Source organism: Etheostoma spectabile, chromosome 23 (genome assembly GCF_008692095.1).
Source record: "Etheostoma spectabile isolate EspeVRDwgs_2016 chromosome 23, UIUC_Espe_1.0, whole genome shotgun sequence".
Classification (NCBI taxonomy): Eukaryota; Metazoa; Chordata; class Actinopteri; order Perciformes; family Percidae; genus Etheostoma; species Etheostoma spectabile.
Genome location: NC_045755.1, coordinates 2,493,354 through 2,508,420, shown reverse-complemented (window position 1 = coordinate 2,508,420; position 15,067 = coordinate 2,493,354). Strand labels below are relative to the sequence as shown.

Below are 15,067 nucleotides of genomic sequence, written 5' to 3'. Positions count from 1 at the left end.
CCCCAGTCCTCTGGGTACCTACAGTAATGTTTTTGTTTTTAAACTAGGCTAGGCTACCAACACCCACTTAATCTTTTACAAGGATCAGTATTTAATGTTTTATTAGGCTATAACAAATGAAAATTTGGAGTTACGGTGAAAACAGGACAGGATTCCCAATTCAGGACAACTGTTCGTAATTCCGGGGTGTCTGGTCACCCTACATGTTGTACTGTATTTGTGAGTTCTTCGGGACGTTCTCACCTTCCCAAGAAGAAGGCGATGTAGAAAGTTGAACTGTTGAGGTTAACAAACTGAAAGAGGAACATCTTAAGGGTGAAGCTGTTCTCCCACTCGGACTCTGTCCTTGGCTGTTCTGCAGATTCATGGACAGAAAGCAGGATGAACCAAAGTATAACACCAACTTACAGGAATCAAGTCTGCATCACCTTAGATCTGCTGGTTCACTCAACTTACCTAAATTAGTGAGAAGAAGAGCAACCTTTTCATAAAGCTGGAACAAAATACAATGTTAGAGGCCATTAGTGAGGGAGGAAATTAAATTGACTGTAAATGTGTCATTGATTAAAGGGACCCCATTATGCTCATTTTGTTACATTTAGTATTACTAACATTACTTTGTAAATATTGTTTAAGTAGTTCTACATTTTTATTATATAACTTGTGTTTACATTCTTTCCATTGTATTTTTTTCTTGAATTTTCTAAATATTTGTTCTTGTGTTGTATCCTACTTATTATTTCTTGTATATTATTTATGTGTGCTGTGTGTCTGATATGTTGCTGCTGTAGCACTGAAAGTCTATCTTATCTAATGTTAAAGTCTATCTCATCTAATTATCATATCTAATTTTCAAGTCTATCTTATCTAATTTTTTAAGTCTATCGTATCTAATTTTTTTAGTCTATCTTATCTAATTTACAAGTCTATCTTATTTAATTTACAAGTCTATCTTATCTAATTTTTTAAGTCTATCTTATATAATTTTCAAGTCTATCTTATCTAATTTAGCATCTTTGTACACACAGCATCTTTGTAATCTGGGGGTCTACTGGAATGGGTTTATATTTTCAAAAAAACACATTGTTTCTCACACTGCCTATTGCTACAGCGCCTCTTGGCCCACCTTCCCGATACAGTCCAGTCTGCTCTGATTGGTCAGCTGCCCCACTCTATTGTGTTTGGTCAACCAAATTCAAACATGCCACTGGGCTGGGCTGGGCCTGCTCAGGCAACTTTATCCCAAAAGAGCAATTCAGTTTTAACAGTCTACAGACCCCAAAACATTTACACATAAACACATAAAAGGTAGACAGGTAAGTGTCAGAGACAACACACAAGGACGGGGCAATGCATGTACACAGTTCAGTTCGAGGTAAGAACATGATAGAATAAATGCATACATAAATAAGGTTCCCATACAAATGGAACACAAGCAGTACACATCTCAGGATAGTATAATAAGATGTTATTAAGAGACTATTGTCAAGATTTAAAAATCTGATAGCAGCGCCTTTGGGCAGCACGTATGAAAAACTGGGTTGGCATTCTCAATCAGTGACATCACTAATTTTAAACAGGAATGTAGGCGAGGCGTTTTAGGCAGTTGAGAAAAAGTGCTGTCTGTAGGAGAAAAAGCTCCATTTGAAAAAAAACTACACATCACACTGACCGATGCATGATAGGGGCTCTTTAACAACAGCCAATAGAAAGCATGTGAATTTAGTATTTACATGTAGAAAAACAACATCCTGTGTTTTTGTATCTTGGTTGTGATGTGTTCTGTCACACACTGTGTCCCTCGCTTACCGCTGCTGCTGACGGGCAGCACACACTCACCACGTTGAGGAGCATGATCACGCAGAAGTTGATGCAGACTGCCGTTCCCGTGGTCGCCACCTGAGAGTTGTTCCTGATCAGAGCCCAGCCGAAGGCGGCGAAAGTGCTGACGGTGATCACACGGTAAATGACGATACCAAACACCGCGGCAATCACCACCAATATCTGTGACATCAGAGTGTTAGGTTGACCGGTGTGCGCTCTGGTATTCATATTAGTACTATGAATGAATTATAGTGACTGGATCACGGATCCAAAATGTTCTTAACCCGGGGGTTGAGAGATCATTTCTGTGGGTTGGTTGAGGAGAAAAAAAATGACATAACATACTGCATTCTACTAGGGAATGGCTTTTTACATTACTGTGTGAGATTGGTACATTTCATGTGCTATATTTCTAAATAGATTCTAGGAGATCCTGGAACACAGAAAGGGGGCTGAAGACGGGTCAGGGTGAGAAAAAAAGTCACAAACGCATCCAAAATCCACAGTGCCTGGAGCACAATGGATAAGGCTGGACGCCAGCTGCTACAACTAAAACCAAACTGTGATTACAGTTTACTGTATTAATCAGATCATTTATAAAAATCACTCAAAATCAGCCGGGCAAAGTGTAGAAACAGCTGTTCCATTGTCGACGGGGGTGGGGGGGTGGGGGTTACAAACACCCACTATATTATTCTGGAGGGTTGCGAATCAAATAAGTTGAGAGCCACTAGCCTGCTGGCAAGGTTCACTTCTGTCACATGCGGCCCACTGAATATGCGCAGTAGTGTTTTTCCCTCTGCCCCCACCCACCCTCAAGTCCCCGCTCCGCCCATGCACTTTTGATTGTGGTAATGCCACCGGTTTATACATTCCTTTTTTCAGCTAGAAGGAAATATAAAGTTTTCCAAAGGTCTCTTTTACAATGGTGGCTTATGGGGAAATCCTTTCTGGGTCACAGGGGGAATTTTTTTGCAATACCACGTGTGGCCCCTGGACAAAATGAGCTCCAAGCCTAATTAATAGACCCTTCTTTCTTATTTGCTGGCTGGTAGTGGGCGGGGCTCAGGTGTTATAAAGCTGCTACACCCTTGAGAGTGAGAAACTCAACACTGGAGCAACTCTTGACTTTGGCTAAGAGAACTGATCACCTACTACCTCCAGCTGTATTTCTATTCTTATTTCATGGACCAACACACCACTGTGGTTGAATTGTCCAATCCGTCCAGACTAGCCGCTCGTAGCTAGCACCTTTTGCTGACTGGAGGTAAGCCCACACACAACTCCCTGTCAGTCAGCCTTTTCTTTCTAATGCACACTTTATTTTGAGAAAATGAATTTACCCTGGACACGCTAACAGCCAAACTGTCACTCTAGTAACAATAGTGATATGCAAAATTACCACTACGAACAATAACAATAACTATTATAACTAAATTGAACTTGCACTGTAACAATTTCTTATCAAATGCAGTCTGTTAATATGATGGAAGATTAGACAATATAAAACACATGTGGTAATGGGTTTGTTTATTCAGAGTTTGTTAAACTGGCTCCTATACAAACAAATGGATGTTAGACATGATGGATGGATAAGAAAGGCAAAAGGGGCAATTAGCAAAATCTAATTTGCAAAATCTAATTTGCAATTCAGAAATGTGGTGACAAGACTTTTCATTAATGATTGTGCATCCCTTTAAAAAGGTTTCTAAGGTGTCCTGAGAGGACAGAAACTGCTAAAAACAGCCATTAAACACTGTATTCATATAGTCACTGAGTTTTAAACCAACTACAGTCCAGGTCATTGCTAAAAAATATTCATTCCTTTTCAGAATTGTAACCCTTTAAATGCCAGATTGTTATAACAATGCAGCGCAGCAGCCACAAAATTGAATTATTTTGTTTATACTCAACTCATTTTCCTGAATGGGTTTGTATGATATCATATGATAACTTATGCACACCAATTTGTATGATATCCTACAAAATTGTTCAACCGCCGGTTGGTCACGCGACGACCGGTCACATGACAGTTACATTCAGCTAACAAAAGGCAACGGCAGTTAAGTTTATACAACAAAACAACTAGAGGGAGTTTTATCCCCACAGTCTGGGATATGTCAACGATTAACAACAACATTGATTTGATGCATTGCATCAAACACAAGCTAAGTTTCCATCCATTTGTCAATCGATTTATCTGAAGTTTGGTAAAAAAAACTCATGCAAATAAAGCTGGTGAAAATGTGTTTCCATCCAACAGCTTTAAAGCAAATAAAAACCTGGGCGTAAAGACGTCACATGCTGTTTTGCGATCAGAATTGGTATTCAACATTCAACAAACATTTGCAAGCAGTTTTTCTAGACAAAATGGATCGCGCCGTCTACCAACAAATGATCAATATTGCACAAGTTGTAATAGTGCTTATGTGCCGCTGTGAGATGTTTTTTTGGAGACATGTCTCGCTGTTTGAGCGCCTTCCATTTACTCCGGAGGACATCCCACGGCTTGTCCTAGCATTTGTTGGCCATTTCCTTTGCAAGTTCCTCATAAATTAAATTCAAAAAGTCTCTCGTCTCCTCGTCCGTTTACTTACATCTGTCTTTGTTGACGCCCGCCATGTGTGCAAACGGAAATACGGAAATACTTAATTTGAATAAAAAGTGTCAATGTGGAAGTATAGCTACTGAGTGGGCAATAATACAGCAGCAATGCCCCGAGTGAAAAGCAGGAAAATGTATTTGTCTCATAAGGCAAACATTTGAAAATGACTCAATCTGGTGGAAAATAGTAAAAACTTTGAAGCCAGGACTCTAGATTGAAATCTTTATATAATAGAATGCAGGATTTTATGCTGTAATGGCCGTGGGATAAACAATGGTTGTTTCAAATGTGCCATTTTTGTATTTTGACAACACTGTTTATTGTAAAAGCTAAAGTTGAATATCTACTACATGCATTAACTCTGCCCCAAATGTCTCTAGTGAGATGTAAAGGTTAACAAACTGTAATTAAGTGTCTAAGACAGAATAAATAAGAAGATGAGAGTGGCACACCTGCTACTTGCCATTACTGTATTTAGCCCAGAAACTCACCATGAAGAAGATCCCGGATGCTGAGACGACGAGGCGACTGTATTTGTCAGTGAAATCCTGGTAAGGTTCAGGCTTTCCAGATATGGGGTTCATCCTCTCCTTCTTGGAGTACTTGGCCTCAAACTGGGGGCGTATTTCGTCCTGAAAGACAAAAGGACAAGACACCCGTGAGCAGGGAATGGAAAGGGCTTCACAAACTCTGATTAGGCCATAAGCTAGTTCAATCAGGAGAGACAAGTGAATGAATTAAGGATTAACGTTTATTATAAGAAATATGTGATATATTTAAGTCTTGGCAGAAAAGTCTTTGGTGCTTAGAATCTACAGGGAAATTTGTAACTGAGCCCTGAGCAGCAGCACGATAAATCCCCCCATGGAGTCCAGACACTGGTGGTTGTGGTGGCTGATGATTCTGATGAGGCTCATAGACTGAAGAGGCAGATGGAGCTGATGAATCTGATGAATCTGATGATGAATCTGATGAATCTGATGATGAATCTGATGAATCGTCGAAGACTGGCGGTGACGGGGAGATAGAGGTGCGCTTTGCCATTTGCGACGAATCGCACTGAAACGACAGCTGACAGCAACAGAGAGAACAGATTTCAATTGCAAAACAGCTGCAAACGTACCGTGCGCATGACACGTCATGAATGTAATAGAAGGAAGAAAGAGAATCATTTTTCAGCAGCAGAGTGATAGGCGAATGATGGAGGTGTGTCACTGTGCTATTGGATAGCACAAATCATCTGATAAGAACAGCTGATATCATGACTGACAGCCTCAGACTCTAAGAATAGTGGACGTAGCAGAAGTGACATCACCCATTGGTTTGTTGACTGCTGTTTTGAAGCCTCAAGTTTGGCAATATGGCCGTCGCCATCTTGGTTTTATGAAACTGGACGTGACGATTTATGGAAAAGAGGGCGGAGCTACGGAGAATGTATGTCCGCAAAGGCACTGCGCTAGGCTCAATGGTAAAGGGGGATTGTTGCAGATTTTTAACACTTCTAAAGCAAGTCATCCAGGGGAGATTTACTGGAGGGTAAATACAGGACGAACAGAAAATGGGCAAATTTTCCTCTTAAACCTTCCCTCAAGTTACCAGCTAACGCTAGTAGTAGCTAGCTAGCTTGTTTAGAGCTCTGACCAAAATATTTTTAGGCAACTAAAACGTTCCAATCAACTTTGATGAAGTGAATTGAAACCAACTTTGTTTTGCAACCAGTGGAGTTATCCCCTTCTGGAAGTTAGATAGCATGAAAATGTCAATTTATGAGGTTTTTAAACATTAATATGAGTTCCCCCAGCCTGCCTGTGGTCCCCCAGTAGCTAGAAAAGGTGATAGGTGTAATCCGAGCCCTGGGTATCCTGCTCTGCCTTTGAGAAAATGAGAATTCAGAAATGGTATTAGGGGACCACTAAGGTCTATATAAAAGAGACTTCAGATACAGTATTAGGGGACCACTAAGGTCTATATAAAAGAGACTTCAGATGCAGTATTAGGGGACCACTACTGTCTATATAAAAGAGACTTCAAATGCAGTATTAGGGGACCACTAAGGTTTATATAAAAGAGACTTCAGATATGGTATTAGGGGACCACTTAGGTCTATATAAAAGAGACTCCAGATACAGTATTAGGGGACCACTAAGGTCTATATAAGAGAGACTTCAGATACAGTATTAGGGGACCACTAAGGTCTATATAAGAGAGACTTCAGATACAATATTAGAGGACCACTAGCATCCAAAGAGCACCATATCATGGGACCTTTAAGGCACTTCCGCATTTGCTTCACTTTTCAGACCCAGAAGCTTTGTCCATTATTTTTACAGTCTATGGACCAGACAGGAAAGCAAAGAAATAATTAGCATATGCATGGGAGGAGTGAATGGCAGGATGCATGAGAAATAAAACTACAGGCCTAAGGATGCAAAATGATCGTCTTCCTAAATGATCTCATGCTATAGCTTAATTTCTGGTTCAAAACCCAGAATCATTAAAGTTTATTATTGCTGTATTATCTTCTTTTCTGTACAAAGCCGACTGAGACTCTGAGTCACTTCCAACCCACAAACAACAGAACCCGGTTACCGGTTTGGGTATGATTGACAGACAAGGGTTGGAAGTGGAGCCATCAGACAGGCATGAGCGTTTAAACCCACTAAATGTTCTGACAAAACCAAATGGCAGTATGCCAACTGTGTAGGAGTCTGAGTTTGTAAGAGCATTCATTATAAAAGTGTTAGTGTGAGTCATGAAATGATTTTAGAAAGTCAAACAATCCCACCCTTTAAATTCATGTCTGCAAGCTAGAATAGCCTAAAAAATTGTGAGTAGGCAAACATTTCTCAAGGGCAGAGCATACATATCTGAAGGCAGACATATTGTTAGTGTTTGAGTTGAATCGAACCCTGAAGCATTTAACCCTTTGGTGCGGTTTGTTTGAGCATGTGTCAAGACAGAAATCACGCTCAGGTGAAGATTAAACAACGGGGTCCCCGTCTAGTTACAAACAAACTCCGGTGTGCTTCGGTGTGGTTATTTTGTGGTGCGATCAGACCTCAGCCCGATCCACTTGCCAGTGTACTCCGCAAGTTTAAGCTAAACGGCTCCCGTAGTCACATGTGCTTTCCTGTAGTCAAAACTGGAGAACTGGAGACAGACACCCGCAGAGCAGACGTAGTAACGTCCGGAAAATGATTTTAAATGACCATGTAGATGTGAGAAATATGCAGTGGGCCAGAACACAAGATCGTCTTCCTGTATTTCCTGTATTTCCCCTCCCCAGATACATCTCACCAATAAGCAGAGGGAACGTTCTTGCATAGTTTTTAGTGATGCATTTTAGTTTGCTTGGATTTCAGACCAGAGCAAACAAACTATAGGTGTGAAGATGCCCTAAAATTAAAAGGGAGCAGATTAGCTGCAGATACCGAAATACAATGACCACATTAAGTACTTCACCTCCTCTTCCTCCCAGTCAATAAGGTCCCAGTCGTATGCGAGGACAGCTCTGCGCCTTTTCCAGAACTCCAGGAAGACCGTTGCTGAAACAAATGAAGCAAACCGTGTTAGATTAAACTTTATTTTTTACAGAGGACTAGCATCCTTCTTCTTCTTTGAGACAAAAGTATTGATTAGTGTAGCTTTAACCTAGCACATTAGCGTAACCTTGGACAAAAGGTAAGAATATGTAACTGAAATCACACTGTGGATCGGTGACAAACGTGCAATTTTAACAACATTGTTTAGCATTTTAATTTACGGTTGATACTTTGTTAAATGCTACTGGTGCAAGCTGCAAACACTGGTAAACTGTTATCAATTCAATTCAATTTTATTTATGGTATCAATTCATAACAACAGTTATTTCGAGACACTTTACAGATAGAGTAGGTCTAGACCACACTCTATAATTTACAAGGACCCAACAGTTCTAGTAGTTTCCTCCAGAGCAAGCAACAGTGCGACAGTGGCGAGGAAAAACTCCCTTTTAGGAAGAAACCTCGGACAGACCAAGGCTCTTGGTAGGCGGTGTCTGACGGGCATGTTTGGGGTTGAAATATTTAGGTTTAGGACATTAAAGTGACAGGAGCCAAAATCGTGTGAAGAAAAACTGGACAAATGTTCTTATTGTATGTGATTGGCTCAATTGTGGTAGAGATCCCAAGTGTATATGTTCCAGTTAAATCTCAACCTCTGTATAAACTGTTGTACTCTGAGCTTTGTGCAATGAGCTCGTTGAATGTAAAAAAAAATGGAGCTAGCAGCAGTGACATCGACCATTGGTTTGTTGACTGCCGTTTGAAGTCTTGAGTTTGGCAATATGGCCGTCGCCATCTCGTTTTTTTTAAACAAAACACGGCGATTTTTGGACGAGAGGGTGTAGCGGGGGAGAATGACACGACCAAGCCAATGGCGTTTATTCTGCAATGGTGCAAGCTAAACGCTAAAGTTGCAGATTTTCAACTCTTTGGTTGGCGAGTCATCCAGTGGAGATTTACAGGCAAGTAAACGCCTGCCGCCATTCATCTGCATGTATGCCAGTTCAGAAAATCATTTTTCCTCTATGTGACCAGCTAACACTTTGGGTAGCTTGCTAGCTTGGTTGTCAGAACAAGACATTTTCTATGTGACCAAAATGTTCTGATTAACTTTGATGAAGTGAAAACACACAGTAAGAGGATCACAGTTTAGGACAAAAACATACACACACAAAAACAAGTTCAGGTCTATTTTAATGTACTCGGTATCATGGTTAGCATTGCCAAGCCCCTGCTATGATTGACAGGTTGGTCTGTAGCCACGCCCCTAAAGCATCCCATGCTATATAGTCAATTTTAAAAGAAATGAGACCGTAATTTTCCAAATGAACATCATGCCGTACTGAAGAAGACTTGAAACTTGCAATTGAGACCATAAACGATCTATGAACATTTTTACTGAGGTAATAAATCAAGTGAGGGGTAGGCTCATTTTCTCATAGACTTCTTTTTCCTCCTGCTGGAAAAAATATGGAATGCAGCACTTCAGCATTGGCTTCACTTTACAGACCCGGGAGCTTCGTCCATTATCTTTACAGTCTATGAATGAGCCTAATAGTTTTCCACATGATCAGCTGTACCTGCTGGAATGGAGAGCCTTTGATTGGGACACAGCACTTGAAAGGTCAGGATGAATCAGTCCTTAATTGGTTACCAAAACAACCGACCAATATTGTGTTGCAATAACTGGCCTTGGCACCGAGACCATTTGCGCGTGTAGTGCAGTTGCTCTGCAGGCTTTCTCAGGTCTTTGTTCTTGAAATAAAGATTTATTTTGACTTTGTATTGGACCATCTCTGCCTGTCTCTGAACAACACTAACACTAACACTCTAACAACAAAGACACAATGCTGACTGACTAGTCATCAAACCAGCTGGTTTGATGCCAAGATAATTAGTGTGTGAACTGTCACAGGCCACATAAAGAGAGATCAATCTGACACAGACACAGTGTTCAGGCACGGAGGGTACGTAATGTTGCTGAACAAAGTCCTTTGGATAGCTTACTTATTGCAGACAGGCATATACCTGTCTCTCCACTTTTGAATTTCAGCCTTTCGAAACAAATGCTTGTGGTTGAATTCCTCTATCGTGTCCACATCCCCATTGAACACAGAGCAAACATGTTTTGAATGTGAAGGTTCAGCTGTGTGAGAAGGGCATCGCTTCCCATGTGGAGCCAGCGGGGGAGCACGCTTCTGAGGACCATTAATGAAGGGATTGGAGCTGATTTCTCTGGTGCAGTTGAGCCCCAAAACATATTCATTTGGACAGCAGCAACAGCAGCTTTCAAGAAACTGGAAGGTCAGTACATTAGTGCACTTTCTTTTAGACGTTAACACAAAAACAGATAAAAAGAGTTAAACTGGGCTCTGGCATGTCTGTGCAGCTGTGAAAACAGCTTCATCTTCCATTATGCTCTTCATAGTTTAACAGCTTTCCTCTTTCCCTGTACAAATGCGTAATATCATGTTATAAAATCACGTTTTTAGTCACACTGTTAGTTTGTGCGATGATCTCTGTGTGTATTATGTCGTTTACATTTTATTATGTTATAAGGTTTTACTTTTTATAGCCGTGTCCGTGATTAACTTTGCCATCAGATGTTTTTTATAGTCTTTTACAGTGACTGACAAATTACAACTTAAACTTAATACAATGCTATTCAACACTTATTCAAATATAGATCCTTTTTTTCTTACATTTCAATAGGCTGCAAGGCTTTGTATGAGTGTGCAGAGGTCTGTAACTTATTAAAGGTTGTTAAAGTTAGGATGTAAAGGGAGATAAGAGGCAGACTCGGATAATTATTGGAAAGTTAGCATTTGGCCTTTTCACTCCCAAGAAAAGCATTTTGTATCACACGGATGTGATTAAATTGTCTTTAAGATAACATCTTACTTAAATCTTTTATTGGAGCTGAATATTTTTATTTCACCATACACACCAAATGCATCTTTTCTTTCACTTCTGTCACTATTTTGGTTAAATGGTTGTCAAAGCCTTCACACAATATCAGCCCGGGAACATTTCAATACAACAAGTGTAGCAGGACTTAGTCCAAACTAGAAATCATAATTAATAATACACCATGTAAATACATCAGAGAGATTTTGCTTTGAGCACCTGAATGAGTAGAAGCAGATTTAATAAAATGCAAGAAAAATGATCAAATCTACCAGGTCACGTTGATTCGATATGCTGAGTATATACATGTAATTTACATACAATAATACGTACGTAATATTTACAATTTACATATACATGAATGAGTTTAAATTATTATTATTATTATTATTATCCCAGTTTCCTGGGGTCATCGTGCAATTAATCCATACTGCTACATGCAAGATTGATACACTGTATGTAATAAATGTAACTAATTTGTTATTTATTATTTGAGTTATAACGTTCAATAGGTTTATTTCTGCACTGGATGTCTATAAATATATAAAACTGTTTTAAACAACACAAATGCTCATGTGGCATTGCTGTGTGTGTGATATCAATATATATCTGTGAGATTTATGATAATTATTTGTCTTTATGGTCCTACAACCGTTTTAACATTCAAGTGAACTCAGTGCAGCACAAATAGTCTAATATCCCGGCTTTTCCTGAAAAGACATGTTCATAGAGTGACTATATGGACAACAGGGTTGATGTTTTACAAGATTATATAGAAAATTAAATCAGACGGACCAGAGGTTATTAAAAATCCTTTGGGGCTCTGGGATATTTGCAACAGCAAGCAACTCACGCCTCTCGATATTTCCTGACGTTTGCCTCCCCACGGTATGCTTCGGGTTCCGCTTTTTGCGAGCTCCCCGGCTCGCCGATGCTGGCTCACGTCGGGACAACTGGCGCAATGAGGCTTGGACCCCGGTCATACCTGCTTTCAGTTGTAGTTGTTATTATTACACAATAAGAAACATTCCTTTCCATTTGCTTACTGTAAGAAGGCTGTTTGTGGTACTTGAATTAGGTCACTGACTCAATTCTTTATATTAGGTGATTAGATATTGTACATTGAGTAGATTTTTGTAAGTATTTTGTTTTTTGTATGTATTTTTGTAACCAACCCTCCCCACCCTGCCCGGCTGCACAGGGATGCTCTTGGAGCTGTGAGGGGTCTGACTAATGGAATTTCTCCAGAACCAAAACCTGACTCAGCCAGAGATCACCCACTGGGAGTCAACAACACACCTATCTTCATCTGGTACTGTAATATTTCCTAATGAAATTAACTAGTAAAAGCTCTATTCTGTCAAAGTGGTACAACCTGTTCATGCAACTGTTTTCTTCTTCTTTACCTTGGCTTGACTAGGCCCACTATATCTGTCATTTGCCATTAAACATTTATACTAGTGAAACCGATTCACGGTTTCCACAGCGATGAGGACATTGTCTAAATATGTCTGAGTGTCTAAATTATTAACACACATTTATGCAACAGGGCCTGCGCTGCTTTCCTTAGCAGGTATATTATAGTGGGAGAGCAACAGCACTTCCTGTCTATGAATTAAACAACTAACCATTGTGTCCTCACTTTTGAATTATGTTTAAGTTCATAGATACATTACATACATACATGTAGATATACGTGTATGGTTTAAAGGTGCCCTGACACACAAAACCGTTTTTACTTGCTTTATTTTAAATCTGTTAATTCCATATGTGTGCGTGCGTTATGTGGTGAATGTGAAGATGAACTGCTATCTCCTCTATCAGCTCTAACCACTGAAAAGAAAGAAGAGAAATCTGGCAAATTACAAAAGCTGGTCAGTCTGACGTCATGTTGCCTGAGCTCATTACTATTCATGAGCTCGCCAGGATTACTACTTTGCTTCTTACAGTGCAGACGCTTTTGCTGCTTGCTCCTGCCTCTGCTTGCATATTTCTGCTGATAATCTTGCTTTTCCTCTGAGAGAAACTATGAGCAGCGGCTCTTGAAAATGTATGTCACTGGACTATACATTTTTTGTAGAAATAGCAGGCTATTGGCATATTTCAAAAATTTTCTACGTGAAGTACCAATAGCTCAAGCCAGTCCTACAGTGACTGGAACCATGGTACTTAGCTAAAGCTAATTAGCAACAAGATGCGTCCCTTCTCCCTGGATGACTACTCTTACTTTCAGAAGATTGTAGTTCTGGAAACCATCACCGGTTAGAGGAAAATGTGAAAGTGAACGGATATTGTGGAAATGACACCACTTTACCATGGACCCGAAAAAATGGACAAAAGCATGCTAACACACGGCTAATTGACACCAACAAGACTACAAAGAAACAGGAGGGCTGTGGAACGGGTAATAAATCAACAAGTGGTAGTCCTCCCTGGAACTCTCTTGGTGCAAAGCCTAAGAGAAAATCCTTTTCCTGGGAAATGGGAGGACGACTAACGGGCAGGGCACAGCGCCCTGAGATTTGTGATACGACCGGCTGGCCTGCATTATCATCTAGGCAGAGCGCCTCTTCAACCCCTGTACTCAGTAGGACACAGCCGTGTACGGCTGCAAAAGGGAAAATTACCAACAAAATGTCTCCCCAACAACAGAGTGTGCAATTGGATAACAGATTTGCTCCTCATCTGCAGGACCATGGACATCCATCTGATGACCGGGACTGCGTCTCATCGCCACGCAGCAGGGTAAGGACAGAGCAATTCAAAAAGTAAAAAGCTACAGGGAAAGCTAACGACTGGGCCTCAAACCCTGATTGTGGGTGACTCTGCTGTAAAAGATGTAAAAACACCTGACTTGGCCCAAAGAATCCTGGATATCGTGGCAGCACACCCAACTGAGACAACAGAACATTATACTGCGTATAGGGTCACATGATGTTGTAAAGCAGCAGACCGCCAGTCAGAAGAGCAGCTGAAAGACTCAGCAGACTGTTGGCAAAATGGCAAATGGCTTTCAACTGAATATATCGTCCATTCTCTGAAGTTAATTGTCAATTTCAACATTTCCTGGGACCTCAGACATCTTTTTAAATCAGATGGACTTTTCCTTAAGAAGCCAGGAGTAAAGCTGTTCACCTCTAACCTACTTTTCTTTCTGCGCCACACATCTGCTCCCTCTGCCAAGGACACGAGACAAGACAAATCAAAACAAGAGGAAGGCTCAACAAAGTACGTCACTGATCCACCACAGCCCCCACCTGAGCAAAGATTGGACCGTGGGAGACCACAGAACAGAGATGAGAAATCTCCACCCCCCCTTTTCCCCCATCCAACACCCCACAAACCCCCTTACCAACCCAGACTCCTTTGAGGATCCATCGCGCTCTCCACACACCCTTTCCTCTCTATCCCCCTGCCACATTGGGGTTCACTGACCGATAGAGCAGCTGGTAGATGCTGGAACCAAATTCAGCCCCCCCCCCCCCCCCCTCCTTCTCCCATCCTTTGCCCCCAGCATCAAACTGCCCTCGTTTTGACTCAATCACTGAAAGTGAAACATCAGGCATCCCAGCCCCCTCAAGGACAACAGATAACTCCTTTTAACCAGACTGATAAGGATGCTTGTGTACAAAATGCAACAAGCTTGTACACTGATACGTGCCGGGTCCAGGTGGCACTCATGAGAATAAGCCTGGGCCTTGTGTATTAAATTATTCCTCAATCTGTGTTGTGATAAGTAATAGAAAAGGAATGGTGAATCTAAGTAGGGCTGTAACGATACACCAAACCCAGGGTTCGGTTCGTATCACGATTTTTTACCCACGACTCGATACAAACCACGATTCTTTTTTTTGTTGGGGGGGGGGTCTCAGTAAACATACACAACTTTCTCTGCCATATTGCATTGTTTTGTCATTGATTGCATCCCACTTTGCAACACAGTTATTCAACAGATAGCTTATTAATTGATATTGATTAATTTCAATGTCGATCGATCCAACACCAAAGATGATTTGGTACCTTAAAATAATGTTTCCAAAATTGTTTAAGAGGTTCATTAACTTAATGGAATGAGATAGGAGAATAATGGTAATGATAACAGTAATGGAAAATTCCGCTCCCAACCTGTAGGGGGAAGGAAGAGGAAAAGTGCTTTGGTGCCTACTGTAAAGGTGCTGGTTGACAAGTA

The 15,067-nt window shown here is 40.7% G+C and overlaps 1 protein-coding gene across 5 annotated transcripts in view; it reads right to left on the bottom strand.

Annotated features, from left to right (window-relative positions):
- Window positions 1-15,067, bottom strand: part of LOC116673407 (anoctamin-4) — an 88,545-nt gene that overhangs the window by 13,330 nt on the left and 60,148 nt on the right. For 4 of the 5 annotated variants that reach the window (XM_032505727.1, XM_032505728.1, XM_032505729.1 and 1 more), the window contains 5 exons: window positions 7,892-7,974; window positions 4,921-5,061; window positions 1,840-2,004; window positions 457-493; window positions 244-355 (listed from right to left, as the gene is read on the bottom strand). In XM_032505727.1, the coding sequence (XP_032361618.1) occupies window positions 244-355; window positions 457-493; window positions 1,840-2,004; window positions 4,921-5,061; window positions 7,892-7,974 (538 nt within the window). The remainder of the gene's footprint in view (window positions 1-243; window positions 356-456; window positions 494-1,839; window positions 2,005-4,920; window positions 5,062-7,891; window positions 7,975-15,067) is intronic. The other variant, XM_032505731.1, reaches the window with a different exon arrangement.